Genomic DNA, 13335 nt, shown 5'->3' on the forward strand with positions numbered 1-13335 from the left:
TTTGAACTGGAAGAAACTCATTTACATCAACTAAAAATCTTGGGACAAGTTGGTTTTACCGTTAGTAATGTCTCAGAAAAAATTAAAGGGACAGTTCCCGCAAAAATAAAAATTCTGTCATCATTTACTCACCCTCGAGTTGTTCCAAACCTGTATAAATGTCTTTGTTCTGCTGAACACAAAGAAAGATATTTGAAAGAATGTTCGCAATTTTCAGCTCTGGGACATCATTGACTATAGTAGGAAGAATAGTCAAAGGTGCCCCAGAACTGTTTGCTTTCCTAAAATCTTCAACGTTTCTAATTTTGTTCTCAACAGAACAAAAAAATATTTTATTCATATATTTTTTTCTACCATTGTAGTGAATGATGTCCCTGAACTGAAAGTTTGTGACATTCTTCCAAATATCTTTCTTTGAGTTCAACGGAACAAAGGCATTTATACAGATTTGAAACAACTTGAGAGGGAATAAATAATGACATCATTTTCATTTTAGGGGGAACCTTCCCTGTAAGTTAGTTCTTCAAAAGTCTAGTGTTATTTGTTTGTAAATACTTACAAATATTGTTGTATTATGGACTGACTTCATACATTTTAAGTGTGTCTTAAGTGCTCAAAAACTCCTGGGACCACGAGGCCTTCCTTACAAACAGAAGATCAAGTAGGAAAGCGTTTGGACAGTGGGCAGGAGATAATTAAGTCAGAAATTACGGTGGTACAATTAGGAGACGATCCCCTTTAGACCGTATCAGCACAGCTGTAATGACTCTCTTATTCATCTCAATGAGATTAAAAGGAACGAGGCTCCAGTCATGTGGCTTTGGCCGTTATGATGAAGTATTTCTCAAGTCATTTATCACAGCACATGCCAGAGGCAATTTCTACCATTTTAGCAGTTCTGATGTGGGGTGGGAAGTTCACATGATCGGTCAAAAGTCTGCTTCACGAACCAGTGGAAGACACATCTCTGTGTTTTTAAGCCTGCATACATGTTTGCTCTTTAAGGATTGACAAATTAGGCATTACTAGTTGATCAAACTATTAAAATATGTTGGATATACTCAAGTTCTAAAGAGATGCTCCAATGGGATCGGTCCTTCATCTTTTGAGCACTAATATTCCAACACGGCTGTTTCTTAAGAAGCCTCTTCAATGTTCTCTAAGGCACCATTGCACCTGAGAGACCTGAACCTGTGCGCTCACAAACTCCTCTAAATCACAAAATAGCCTTAAACTGTCCTATTGCACTCATTGTTCTAGCACATTGAGCTTTGGAGTTCATTGCTACCATGTGGGTCATTTTTAGGCATTTAGTATTACGTTTAGAGGGGATGAGGTGATTTCCACTAGGGTAGTTTAGTGGAGTAATGGCATGATTGGTATCAAAGACAGAAAGCTACATTCAACCAATTCGGAATAAGCCTGAATGCAATATCAGTATACAAAATATATGATTATAATTTACTATAAACTGAGAGGGCAGTAGCCTGACTCATCCTTTCCGCTTTTATCTCACTGTTAGTAAAGAGCAGGTGGCAGGAGCATAAACTGCATTGCATCAGTGTGAGCTATTGTTAGACACTGTGGCATCCTCTGTGTCCTGCCTGACCGTTCTGAAATCCATCAGCAAAGCATCCATTCGTATAACATCCGGAAAGCCATTCTGCCCCAGAAATTTATTTCTCCTCTCCCACCGTGTTATTTCAAGGTAAGATTAATATCAGTTTCCCAGTCTATGCAATGAATTCTGGGATGCCATCCCCGGGCAAAGTATGCAAAACGAGAAATTTGTTGTAGCCGTACCGCACGGAAGACAATCACCATATGGCTCCCGCCAAATCATCATAATGTCAACAACAAACATATGTGAGCTTGTTTTTCACAAGGATTCTCGATGCCAGTCGAACATTTGTATCATGCACGTTCATGATAGCATGTCTTTATGATGCATGCATTACGTTATGAGGAAAATGAACGTGTTTGCAAAGCTGCTTTGTTTAGATGTTACTGCAGATGCACATGATTACGGCTGCAACGCTGATTCTATTCAGAACTCTAATAATGGTGATTTGTTAAAAGTTCAGTTTTATTGGCAAATTTGTCACACTAATATATTGGTTGAAAGATCACAGTGAAACAGTTGCTGATACACTGGAGTACTGAAAACGTAAGTAATAATCTTATAGAAATGGTCAAAATGTGTACCTTTTTGTCACTGGGGCAGTACCCTTTTAAAAGGGTCCTAATACGTACCATTAGGCACAGATATGTATACATTTGGTACCAATATGCTGCTTTGTAATACTCATATGTACCTTTTGGGTACTAATATGCACTTTTTAGGTGCAAATGTGTACTTTTTGAAAGGGTACTGCCCCAGTGACAATATTGTACATATTGTGACCATTTTTCCACCATGTTCCCCAAAGCTTTTATCCTTTTTTTACCTGTTTATAGTTTGGAACCTTTTTTCTACTGAAAAGAAACATTTTGCGCAACAGAAGGATTCTATTTGAGGTTAAAGTTTCTTTATGGAACCATACAGCAAAGCAACGGCAACAAAGAACCTTTAAGGAACTTTAATTAAGTGTGTATACAAATAATTTGTTCATAAATTATGAAAATGTTGTCAGAATTAAATTCTAGAGTAAGAATAATTATTTCAGTAGTAATAATATTGGATAATTGATGATACTATAATAAAAGTAACTCGGGAAATGTAAGTAATAGCCTTTTGTACTCAGAAAAAAAGTTGGTTAACTGATTTATTCTGAAAAACTTTCTTTGGTGAAACCTACAGTAGTGCAATAATGTTGATTGAGTTATAATAAACAAAATGTATTTTATTTTATTTAAACCAATGAATTTGAATGTTACCAACAGGTTTTGCATGTAATCGTGATATTATATACAGGCCTATGCATAATGTTTATTATTATTATTATTGCTTTAATTAGATTTAATCATTGATATATAGGCATGTTTTTAAATATGACTAACACCAGACTCAGGAAGGGCACTAAAATAGCCTATTTAGTCATATATAATTATGAGTAATATTTAGTAAAATCGTTTTTTACTTAAACCTATCGATAACATATATTATATATTATATAAAAAAACATTATTTTATATAAAATATATAAAATAACATATTATTGTTGTCACATTATACACGTGGTGACATTATTTTTTTCATTATCATCTTCCAAATTATTCATTACAAGGAGTAGAGTAAATAAAATGGCCCACTTTTGTCTTATAAAACAGATTCTCTAGACAAAACAAGCACATACCGGTTAATTTACTTTTAATATGTTTATTACAAAATATGTTTGTAATATGCAATAGACAAATGAGTTTGCTTTAAATGGCAAGTCCGTCTCTTCTGCTGTGTTTGACACAGGTGGAGCTGCGCCGGTTCCTTCAGCGTGAGTGACCGCCTCCAGCGCACCCTGACTCCGCCTTCCGCAGGGCTGCGCGTCGCTGAGCGGAGAGAGGCAGTGCGAGCTGCGCCGCGCGTCAGTGAGGGACACCACCGCGGCCACCGGCATCTCTCTGAAGCACTGCGAGCATGGACCTATTCGAGTTTGACTTCTTCAGGGACTGGGAGCTAGAGCAGCAGTGGTACGTCTGCGCGTTTTACGCTCTTATTCGTGTCTTTTGATTGAAAACGCCGATCTGACGTGGTCACATTCCGAAATACGAGTGAAACGCATAATGACGCATGATCGCGGCCGCGTCTCAAACCGTAGCGCGCTGCCTGCCTTGACAGCGTTTCATAGACGCGTTTGGAACGCGCGCTCGCAACGCGTTTGTGATGTCCAGAAATGTTGTCTCGTTAGCCAGACTTTCTGTTGTCTTCAGTGTTGCCCTCACTCATGTTGTGTTTGTGTGCAGTGATATTTAAGAAAGCGTTAAATACAAGAGCTTTGTATTGATAAAGTATTATTGATGCATTGAGTTATTCTGTCGGAAACTACATAAAGAAACAAAGAGCATGCTTCCTCTTTTCTCGTGTCTTTAATTGGTCTTTTATTAGATTATTATGGGTCCTGTATAATTAAATGTTCTATTCAAGTCATATGTTCACAGTTTACGTGTTCATGTCACTATGTAATTACGTAAATGTTATTAAATGTCATTACTATACACATTTACACTATTAAATGCACGTTGTTAACAATATAAGTATTGTAATTAATTATACTTACAGTTATTAATTGTGCTACCAGTTATTTATGTTAAATCCATTAATTCTGTAAATGCAATTCCTCACATTTTTGACAGTTAGCCTACATAACTTTTAAGCAGTAGGAAAAGAAAGCTTGATATATAGGCTATTGCATGACAGGCCTATTGGATTTGCTCTATATGAGGGCATTTAGATTCTTTTGTTATTATCAGTAAGTTCATGAAACAGAAATATTGCTGCTTCATTTAGTCATGATTGTTAAAGTTACACGTTCAGCTGTGGTTTGCTCTGCTTGTTTGGGCTGTATTCTATGTTTGTCTCTGTGTACTTTTTTTTAAAGACGATATGTCAATACAATATATATCTAAACGTAATTGTCTGTCCCAAATCTGTGCTGAATTTTAAAGCTCTCTATATCTCCACCATGTGGCGGAGTGTAGGAACCCACGTAGTGTGAATCCATACAAGGCATCAGAGCACACGAATGGGAACGTCGGCATTTATTTGATCAATTATCAGTTTGCTTATACTGAACCTATTTTGTTTGTTTATTAACAAATGTGTTTTTCTTTTGTTTCTTCTTCTCGTCTGTTGTTTTAACACGCTGTGTGCAAGTGGGGTTTATAAAACAAGGTTTTGAGTCGTTCATCTGGTGTGTTATCTTGTTAGGGGCGACACAAGATTTTGCTGCTGTATTTTCTGCTTGTCAGGTCTTTCATTGTATTTAAAAAAGGACCGGCACACTTCTGTGATCCATAATTCCTGTGAGAATAGAATTGAGTATACAACCGGTTATCATGCCAAACTCGAGTGCTGTGTTGTGTCAGCGCTGTTGTCTGGGGAGTTGCTTTATAAAATATGGATCTTTTCCCTGAAGTGATGGTATGTTGTCATGTTGGTTTACGCACGTCTTTCCTCATAAAGAGCTGGCCTTTCTTGAAGGAGTTTTTGTATTCAAGCAGTACATTTGACTGATTATTTCATACATAGCCTTTATATACTACAACAGAAGTGAAGGTTAAAGGTTAGTTTTTATATGCTCAGTGCTGATATTAAAACTATCCTCTCGCAGGAACAGCTATGGGCTGGTTGCTTATTGCTTCTGCAGTGGTGGCAATTTTGTCTGTTGTTGCCACGTTCATAACCCTGAGCTACCCATTAAGTTTGTGAATATTTATGAGGGTATTTAAAAAGCCATTTTTTTGTGATAAGTTAGCGTGGTCTGGGTTTTTAAAGGCAGCGGATCCCTCTCGTTTCATTGACTGGGAAAGCTGTGCTTAGACTCAAGAACCTGTGTGGATAAGCATTCCTATGTGATGTATCAATGATTCAAGAGCAAAGAAAAATAATGCACACTTAATTCACAGGCTTTGTATTTAACGCCCGCTTGCATCCTGATCCGAAGGCCCCGGGGCTGTACTTTAGGAATCGTATTGATTTGGATGTGATCTCCCGTGTTTTGGTTTGGACAGGAACACGAGTTGGATGTAATCAAGTCAGATTAGTTGGCGCGAAATTCAGTGAGGTGCAAAATGAGCTCAGCACCTTATTTGCAGACAAAGGTTAACCGTGGGAGCCGCTGAGGTGGTGGGTATTGAAACGTGGTTTACCGTGCTGTAATAGCCTCGACATGATTAGCTGCCACAATTATGTCGGCTCTTCACGTTAACAGAGTCAAATGGCTTTGGAGTGTGTTTTTCCATCAGTTTCCGACAACGATTGCTCTTCTTTCCGCATGTGGGGCGCGTCGGCAAATAATTTCGTCAAGTGTTTGTGTGTGTGAATGAAAGAAACGGAGATATGGTTAATTAGTCTTTATGTGGCTATAGTTTATAGGTTTGCACCTTTAGCGCTAACAGAAGACCTTGTAATTAGGCGCAGGCATTTATTGTGACTTTCTTTTCATTTGGCCGTACTTTATGGCTGCCCTGAGAGTAATACCAAGAGGGATTATTCAATGATTCGGGCTGTGGCTTTTTCTCCGTTACTCACCCCTTCTCAGCAGGGATTTCCGTCCCAGTAACTCATTTTTATATCCCAGTGTTAAAACCGGCAAAGCCTCATACTGTCGCTGAATGAGAAGTTAACCAAATTTTCGACGCGGTGGAATTGTTTTGTATACGGAGAAGAGCATTATGTCTTTTGCCTCGCCAATCGTACATGTGGTGTTTTTTTGATAGATGTTTTTACAGTTTTCGCAATCTAAAGTTTATTAAAGGGCAGAAGGAGACGGCATCTTTTAAGAAGATGAAAGTTAAACTAGATTTCAGTTTTTTAGAAGAAAATACGAGTGCTTGCGAGGCAGTGAAAGAATGGTGTTAAAATATGACGCTTTGCCTGCAACAAGATCAATATGCAAATATTACAGTGTTGCCAGTGTTGGTTGCATGTTGCTGAGCATTGTATCAATAAGTAAGTTTGTTGCAGATTTTCACATTTTAATCTTTGTTTTTTAGTTTTAAACTACTAATGACTACATTTTGAATTGGTTATTCAATAGGTATTACATCTACAATGTCTTGTGCGACTTTAAAGGGATAGTTCATCCAAAAATGATAATTCTGACATTTTTGTTTACCCTCGTGTCATTTCAAACTTCTGTAGAACACAAAAGATGATATTCTGAAAAATATTGGTAACCGAACAACTGTGGTACCCATTCACTTCTATTGTACAGACACAAAGCCAATGCAAGTCGAACAGTCGTCATAATATCTTCTTGAAATGACAAGTAAATGATGAAAGGATTTTCGTTTTTGGGTGAACTATCTCTTGAACACTTTCAATCAGAATGTTTGAAGAATATCAATGCGAGAATATCAATGTCAAAACAAAACTTTTACAGTTTTCTTAGCTGAGAGAAAAAAGTGCGTCTAAATGTTGGCTAGATACTCCAAATCAGTGAAAAGCGATGAGAAAATGCATTGGCAACAAACAAACACATAATTCACATTGCCAAACCTCTTTTCTCTCTAATGAAGCATTTATTTTGTTAAATTCAGAGAGTTTTCCTGAAACTAGGGCACTCATAGTGTGACAAACAGAATGTCCTTTTATGCTGTGAAATAACACTTTCTTTCGGTTTATTGCGATGCGTTGTGTCCACTCTGCGGCACATTGTGTGCTGTTTCTCTGTACTCTCTCCCATGCTGTTTAGTCACAGGGATCGAGCATTCTCCGCGGTCGTGGCACACATCTAACGCATTTCTCAGCTTCCCCTGCCTTCCTGCTTCCACCTTGACCACAGCTGGGGACTATATATCACACGGCTCACTCGAGGAGCTGCGCACGGTGCCAATCTCATTTGTGCCCGGCTTGAAAAGGCAGCCAAGCCAGGCTGTGCCCGGCGCATCTCTGCGGCCGCCACACAAGCGAGGAGGCCTGGCAGTTGGCATGCTGTTTGAGGGAGCAGGCTGCCAAGCACCGTGCCCGCGGCCTCATTTTGCCACCTGCAAAAAGAAAGCCAAATGCTGTGGCATGATAAAGCAGCAAGGTTGGCACGGCGCTCAGGTTATGCGGTGAGACAAAAGGTGATGGCTTGCCACCCGCTGCCCTCGAGTTCGGCACGCAATTAACAAGTTCCTCTAGTGGGATGGCAGGACGGCACATTTGTGTAGAGTATTTTTGAGACCTGTGGACAGAAATAAACATTGAGGAATATACATGTTTTGGTTTGTCGTGACACTATTTACTTTAAAAAAAAATTATCCGGTTTTAGTGCGTGATTCATGATTCAGCATTATTACAATAGCTTTAACTACAGAAATGACCCTGTGAATTTCAGCATTATTTTTAAAAAACATTTTTTAATTAGTTTTTTTTTACTTCTTTTAAACTCTTAAAAAAATTGGGAAAATGTACACTGCAAAAAATGACTTTCTTACTTGGTCTTTTTTTCTTGTTTTCCAGTAAAAATGTCTACAAATTCTTGAATCAAGATGCATTTTCTTGATGAGCAAAATGACCTAAGAAAATAAGTCTGGTTTTTAGTAAAAAAATATGAAATTTCAGTCAATTTGTGCTTAAAACAAGCAAAAAATTTGCCAATGGGGTAAGAAAAATAATCTTGAATTAAGGTTTACCTTTTTCTTAGTCACTCAATTCAAGATTATTTTTCTTACCCCATTGGCAGATTTTTTTGCTATTTTTTCATCTTTCTTTACTGCTAATATAATGTTGGACAAACATTATACATAGGGTGGTTGGTAGGTGGTTGTCCAAAGATTCATCTTCAAGGCTCTTTATGATTTTGACTCCTTGATATGGACCAAGTCCTTCCTTTGGTGTCAAGTCTATTGGAAACTGCATGATTTGAGGTATCTTGATACCCAAAAAACCCAGAAAATGCCCATTTACCGTCTTGGTTTATAGCGGTTATGCACCCAGGGCATTCAAGGCCAGAATAGTTCATCTGACATAAGAAGGACCCATGTAGGTTGTACTGTGAAAAATCCTCCACCACAGGCCCTGTTAGGGTCTCTCAGCCGAGTCTTTGGATGGCTGTCCAGCTCTAAAGAAGTTATTAACTGAGCTCTAATTACAATAGACCCAATAAGGGTTGCGGTAATGACCCTATGAATTTAAATGCCTTAAATATGTGCTTCAATTAGGCTTGACCATTTCGTTTAGACAAAAAGCAATGTGCGTGCCGAGGTTGTTTTTAGTCAGACATCAATGTTGCATGAAACACAAAACATGAGCTGATTATGATTTTAGTCAAGGCCATGTGCCAGAGTCTAATTAAGTCATTAATGAAGAATGAAAGTTAAACAATATCATATAATCAATAATGTCACGTATTAATAACAATAATTATATAGCAGTGCATTTTCAAAAATTGCAAGTTAAATTTGAGAGTAATATAGTTTTATAATGTATGCTATTTTTGAACCTATACAGCCAACATGTACATTTCTGTAATTATTAAATTAGTCCTTCATAATAATTGGAGCTGTCAGGTAGAGTTTTGTAGGTAATGTCCGTTTGACATCATTTAACTTAAACTCACATAAGGATATGTACGTAAATATGAACTTTTATGTTTCAAACAATGACGAAATAGAAGCGAAAGTTAATATTTGCAGCTTTAAAGGGGTCATATGGCACGAATATCTTTGGTGTGTTATAAGTTGCCCATGCATGTACTAGACACGTAAAATTGCAAAAATGAGTGTCGGAACAAAAGATGCATTCTATCTAAAAGCGAATGCTCACCCAGACCTGCCTGAAACGCCTCGTGTAACCACACATGCTTCTCAGAGCGATGAGTTTTGTAAAAAATCTGAGAGGCGGGGCAAAAAGGAGATACAAACATACACGGTATGTGGAAAATACAGCTTTTTTGAACCTTAAATCGTGTATACACATTGCATTACATCTAAAACAAACGATAATATTCGTTTTAGCCGTGTCATATGACCCCTTTAAGCTTTGCCTCCAGTGTTTACAAAGACCATTACATAAGACCCCAAGAGTAAAAAATTGACAGTGGACCCGTAATGATATCACTTTGGATTTCTATTGGTCGGCAGACTTCTGTTGCCGCCTGATTGGTTGGATTCCGTCTAAAGATCTTTAGCTTAATCAAGCTTCATGCTTCAAGCTTCCAACTTACCTTTATGCCACAAAGCAATTTACTCCACTGCCTAAAAGGTCACTGCTTCCATTGAAATCACTCTATGACAAATATGATGATTCAATACAGCCACGCAGGGCTTTTTTTTCCAATCTCATTTCTCTCTGTAAGATGAATCAGTTTGTCTTTTAGACTGACCTTTTGCTGTTGGATCGGTGTAAGCCAAAGGAAATTGCAAATTCTGTTTGGAGCTCATTTATTAACCGTCGTCTCGATTGAGCAATATTTGGGTGTTTCTTCTTGCAGAAAGGCAGGCACGTTAGTCATTAGTCCAGGATATTGGAAGGTAACGAAGCTTAATGGGTGAGAATCAGCTGCTGTGGCTCACGGCACATGAGCCGGGGTTGCGGTGCGGTACGTTTGAATCTCCTGCCAGGATTCGCTGTGAACCTAAAACTGTGTTTTTCCAGTCGCATGACTGTGTATCTTTTTCTTGAGATTTTGACAATGGATTGACGACACAGCGATGCTGAAAAATAAATGTCACAATGTAAATATGCTGAAAACTAATATTATTTATGTGACTTTGCTAGGGATGATGTATACAAGTTCAAATTTCAAGTTTCAAAAAATTAAGAGACCATTATACATTTTATATATTAATCAGCATTCATAGATGTATTGTGGTCATTCCAGTCCAGTGTCTGTTGAATTTCAACAAAATCAAACCTCAGGAGCGATGTGAAAGACTGACAGCATGACAAGACACTGTGATAAAAATCCATTTTATCACATGAAAAAATAATTGTTGAACTTTTCTTATAAACATATGAAAATATTACTGTTGTATCGCTAAAAAGGAAATATGAACTTGTTTTCTTTTCAGTATTTAAGGTCTGAAAAGTAAAGAGCATCCTTTCTGTTATTTTTGACCTATTTCTCCAGTTTTCATTTTCTGCAAATAAATGTAAATAGAAACAACATTTCTATTGAACATTTTGGAGAAATATTGTTATTATTGAAACAAAATGATGACCTAAACACATACTGTACCTATAAATAGTAAAAAGACAATTTGTTATTATTTTCATTAGTGAATTGGTGGCTATTCGCATGGATCTCACTCATACATTGTTTTACGATCAATTCAGGAATTCATACGAAATCGCCACCTCATAAAATAGTTTTGTTTTCCCTTGAGAACAGGTTGAAAATACGCAGCTTTGGCATTTTGATAGTTAATTCCACAGAAAAAAAGTATAATCCAAACAAGTTATAATAATAGAGTATAATAGCGTAATAAGTAAATGAAAGGCTTATTTTCACGCCAATAATCTAAAAATGTATTTTTTCTAAACATGCTTAACAACTGAAGTCACTAATGTTCAATCATGTGATTTTCTTCCGACTTTTCTTAACTATGAGTGGAATTTGGTCATGGCTATTTCTGTGTTGGTGTGTGTTTACGTCAGGATAATGACGTGCGTCGATGCTGCTGACATTCGGGATAGTCCAGGCTGGACAAACAGCGCCGGCGTTTGGCTTCAGGCCGGAAAAATGAAATCTCACCTTGTTTATAGAGAGACAAAAACAGTCCTAGGGAGCCACAGAACTGCTAAAGAGCAAACACGTCTGCCAAGAATCACAAGCACATGGAGCTCCGTCAGTCAGGTCCACTATTTTCACAGCACATGCTAATTTGTCCCATTAAACGTGGCTCATTCACATTTGGTGCGTAAAGCGAGTGAATCCACACTAACAGTGTTATCATTCTTACTGCTCCAGTGCTCTGAAAGTCCCCCCGGCTTTCATTGTTTGATAAAGATCGGAAAGGAACACACATCTTTATCGGAGAAAGAGAGAAAAGCAGAGATAAGAAAATGAATTGAAGCCAAAATGCTTTAAATGGATCTCTTTGTGAGAAACTCACAGAGCTGTTAAGAGCCACGAGTACAAAAGAGGCAGCAATGCAGTCGGACTAATGTTATCTGAGGAGGGACGTTCTGGAGAGCGCCGCGGTGTACAGCGTAATGCTAGTATGATGAAAGTGATGAGAACGGCACATGTATTGTATCGTTATATTATGTTTCCAATGATCCTTTGAACATTTTGCGAAGTCAGTCAAGCAGAAAGTGTGTGTACGTTTGAAGAAATACATATTTACATTTTGATGTATAGTCATAATTTTAATGTCAATTAAAAAGATTTTTTACAGGCTGTTCCCTTTATTTAAACATTTCATTTTGACATCTTTTGTAAAATATTTTTCAGACACGATTGCATTATGTTTAACTGACTAGAAATGGTTGCATTTTGGCTTAACTCAATGAAAGAACACGTTTCAATCAAGTAGCTCAAATAAATTGAACAAACACTGACTATATATAAATCTTTCAGAAACACAAACAATCATTCGGGTTTATCTTTTGATTCATTTTTCATTACATTCATTCAGTTAAAAACAAACAAACAAACAACCAACGAATGCGCCATCCCAACAATCTGTCTTCTGAGCGCCTCATAAAGTATTTGTTGTATTGTATTGATTGCCTCTCCGTGTCGTTCTCTTTTATAAAGTTCTTTCATATCACACTTCTTCATATCACCGTGAATGTGGCAAAATAGCTCTATTACTTTAGTCAGCTTAGATTAGACGGCACATCTCATACAAGAGACATTTATAGAACGGTCTATTATTCCATCACGAGCTTCAAACGTAATATTCTTGTACGTCTGCGAGATGGCATTGAGCGGCAGGCGTTTTTATTCTCAGGTAAGAGAGAGTGTTAGACGCCGCTGTAATGCATATTCATGCATAAATAAACAGCAATGAATTCGTTTGACGTGCTGACACCCTCATTGTTGCGCCGAGCCGAGTTATAGTCTACTGTTGCATAATAACAGCGATTATAGCAGTGTTTTTCACACAACTCAAAACCTTTCACTGACACAAATCATTCAATTAAAGCAGGTGCTGCTCTTTCTGCAACAGCTTTTGTCTTATTTGTTTGCTCTGAATTTCACATTTCTCAAGCGCTTTTCTAAGGAAGCTGTTCACTAACACCTGTGTAGGGGTTTTCTGTGAATCTGCCCCTTCTTGATTTCATCATTTACATCTTTGTGTCTTAGTCGACCGGTTTTTCTCTCGCAAGGGACTTACGGTTAGGGTACATTTACATGACACTGACGTACTAAAAACATTTTCCTTTGCGTTTTTTTGAAAAGTTTCACAGACAGAAGACAACGAAACTAAAATGATTCTGGTTCACATACATCCCTGAAAACGACTACATGTTTGCTGTTTTGTACGTGCCAGGCCATTAATCGATAGATGTCACCATTTAAAGAGATTACGCTTTTGTGCACATGCATATTTTTCTACAAAGAGCAAAAGTATCAAGCATTTTTGTTTGGATGGACAATGAGGTTGGTTTATTACTACAAGTGACGCTGGACTATAAAGCGGCGAAATGTCAGGAAAATGTGACCTGGGAGTCATGCTGACACAACCACCTGTAGTCCGCCATTGTTGGTTTAGTTGTCAAGTACTGGCACATGCTTAAAG

General features: G+C 37.7%; 1 protein-coding gene across 1 annotated transcript in view; it reads left to right on the forward strand.

Annotated features, from left to right (window-relative positions):
• The first annotated feature begins 3501 nt into the window (after nt 1–3501).
• aff2 (AF4/FMR2 family, member 2) overlaps nt 3502–13335 on the forward strand; it is a 199441-nt gene continuing 189607 nt past the window's right edge. Inside the window, exon 1 of the mRNA XM_057349347.1 lies at nt 3502–3627. Coding sequence (XP_057205330.1) covers nt 3575–3627 — 53 coding nt within the window. The 5' untranslated portion in view covers nt 3502–3574. The remainder of the gene's footprint in view (nt 3628–13335) is intronic.

The sequence above is a fragment of the Triplophysa rosa genome, linkage group LG13 (genome assembly GCF_024868665.1).
Source record: "Triplophysa rosa linkage group LG13, Trosa_1v2, whole genome shotgun sequence".
Lineage (NCBI taxonomy): Eukaryota > Metazoa > Chordata > Actinopteri > Cypriniformes > Nemacheilidae > Triplophysa > Triplophysa rosa.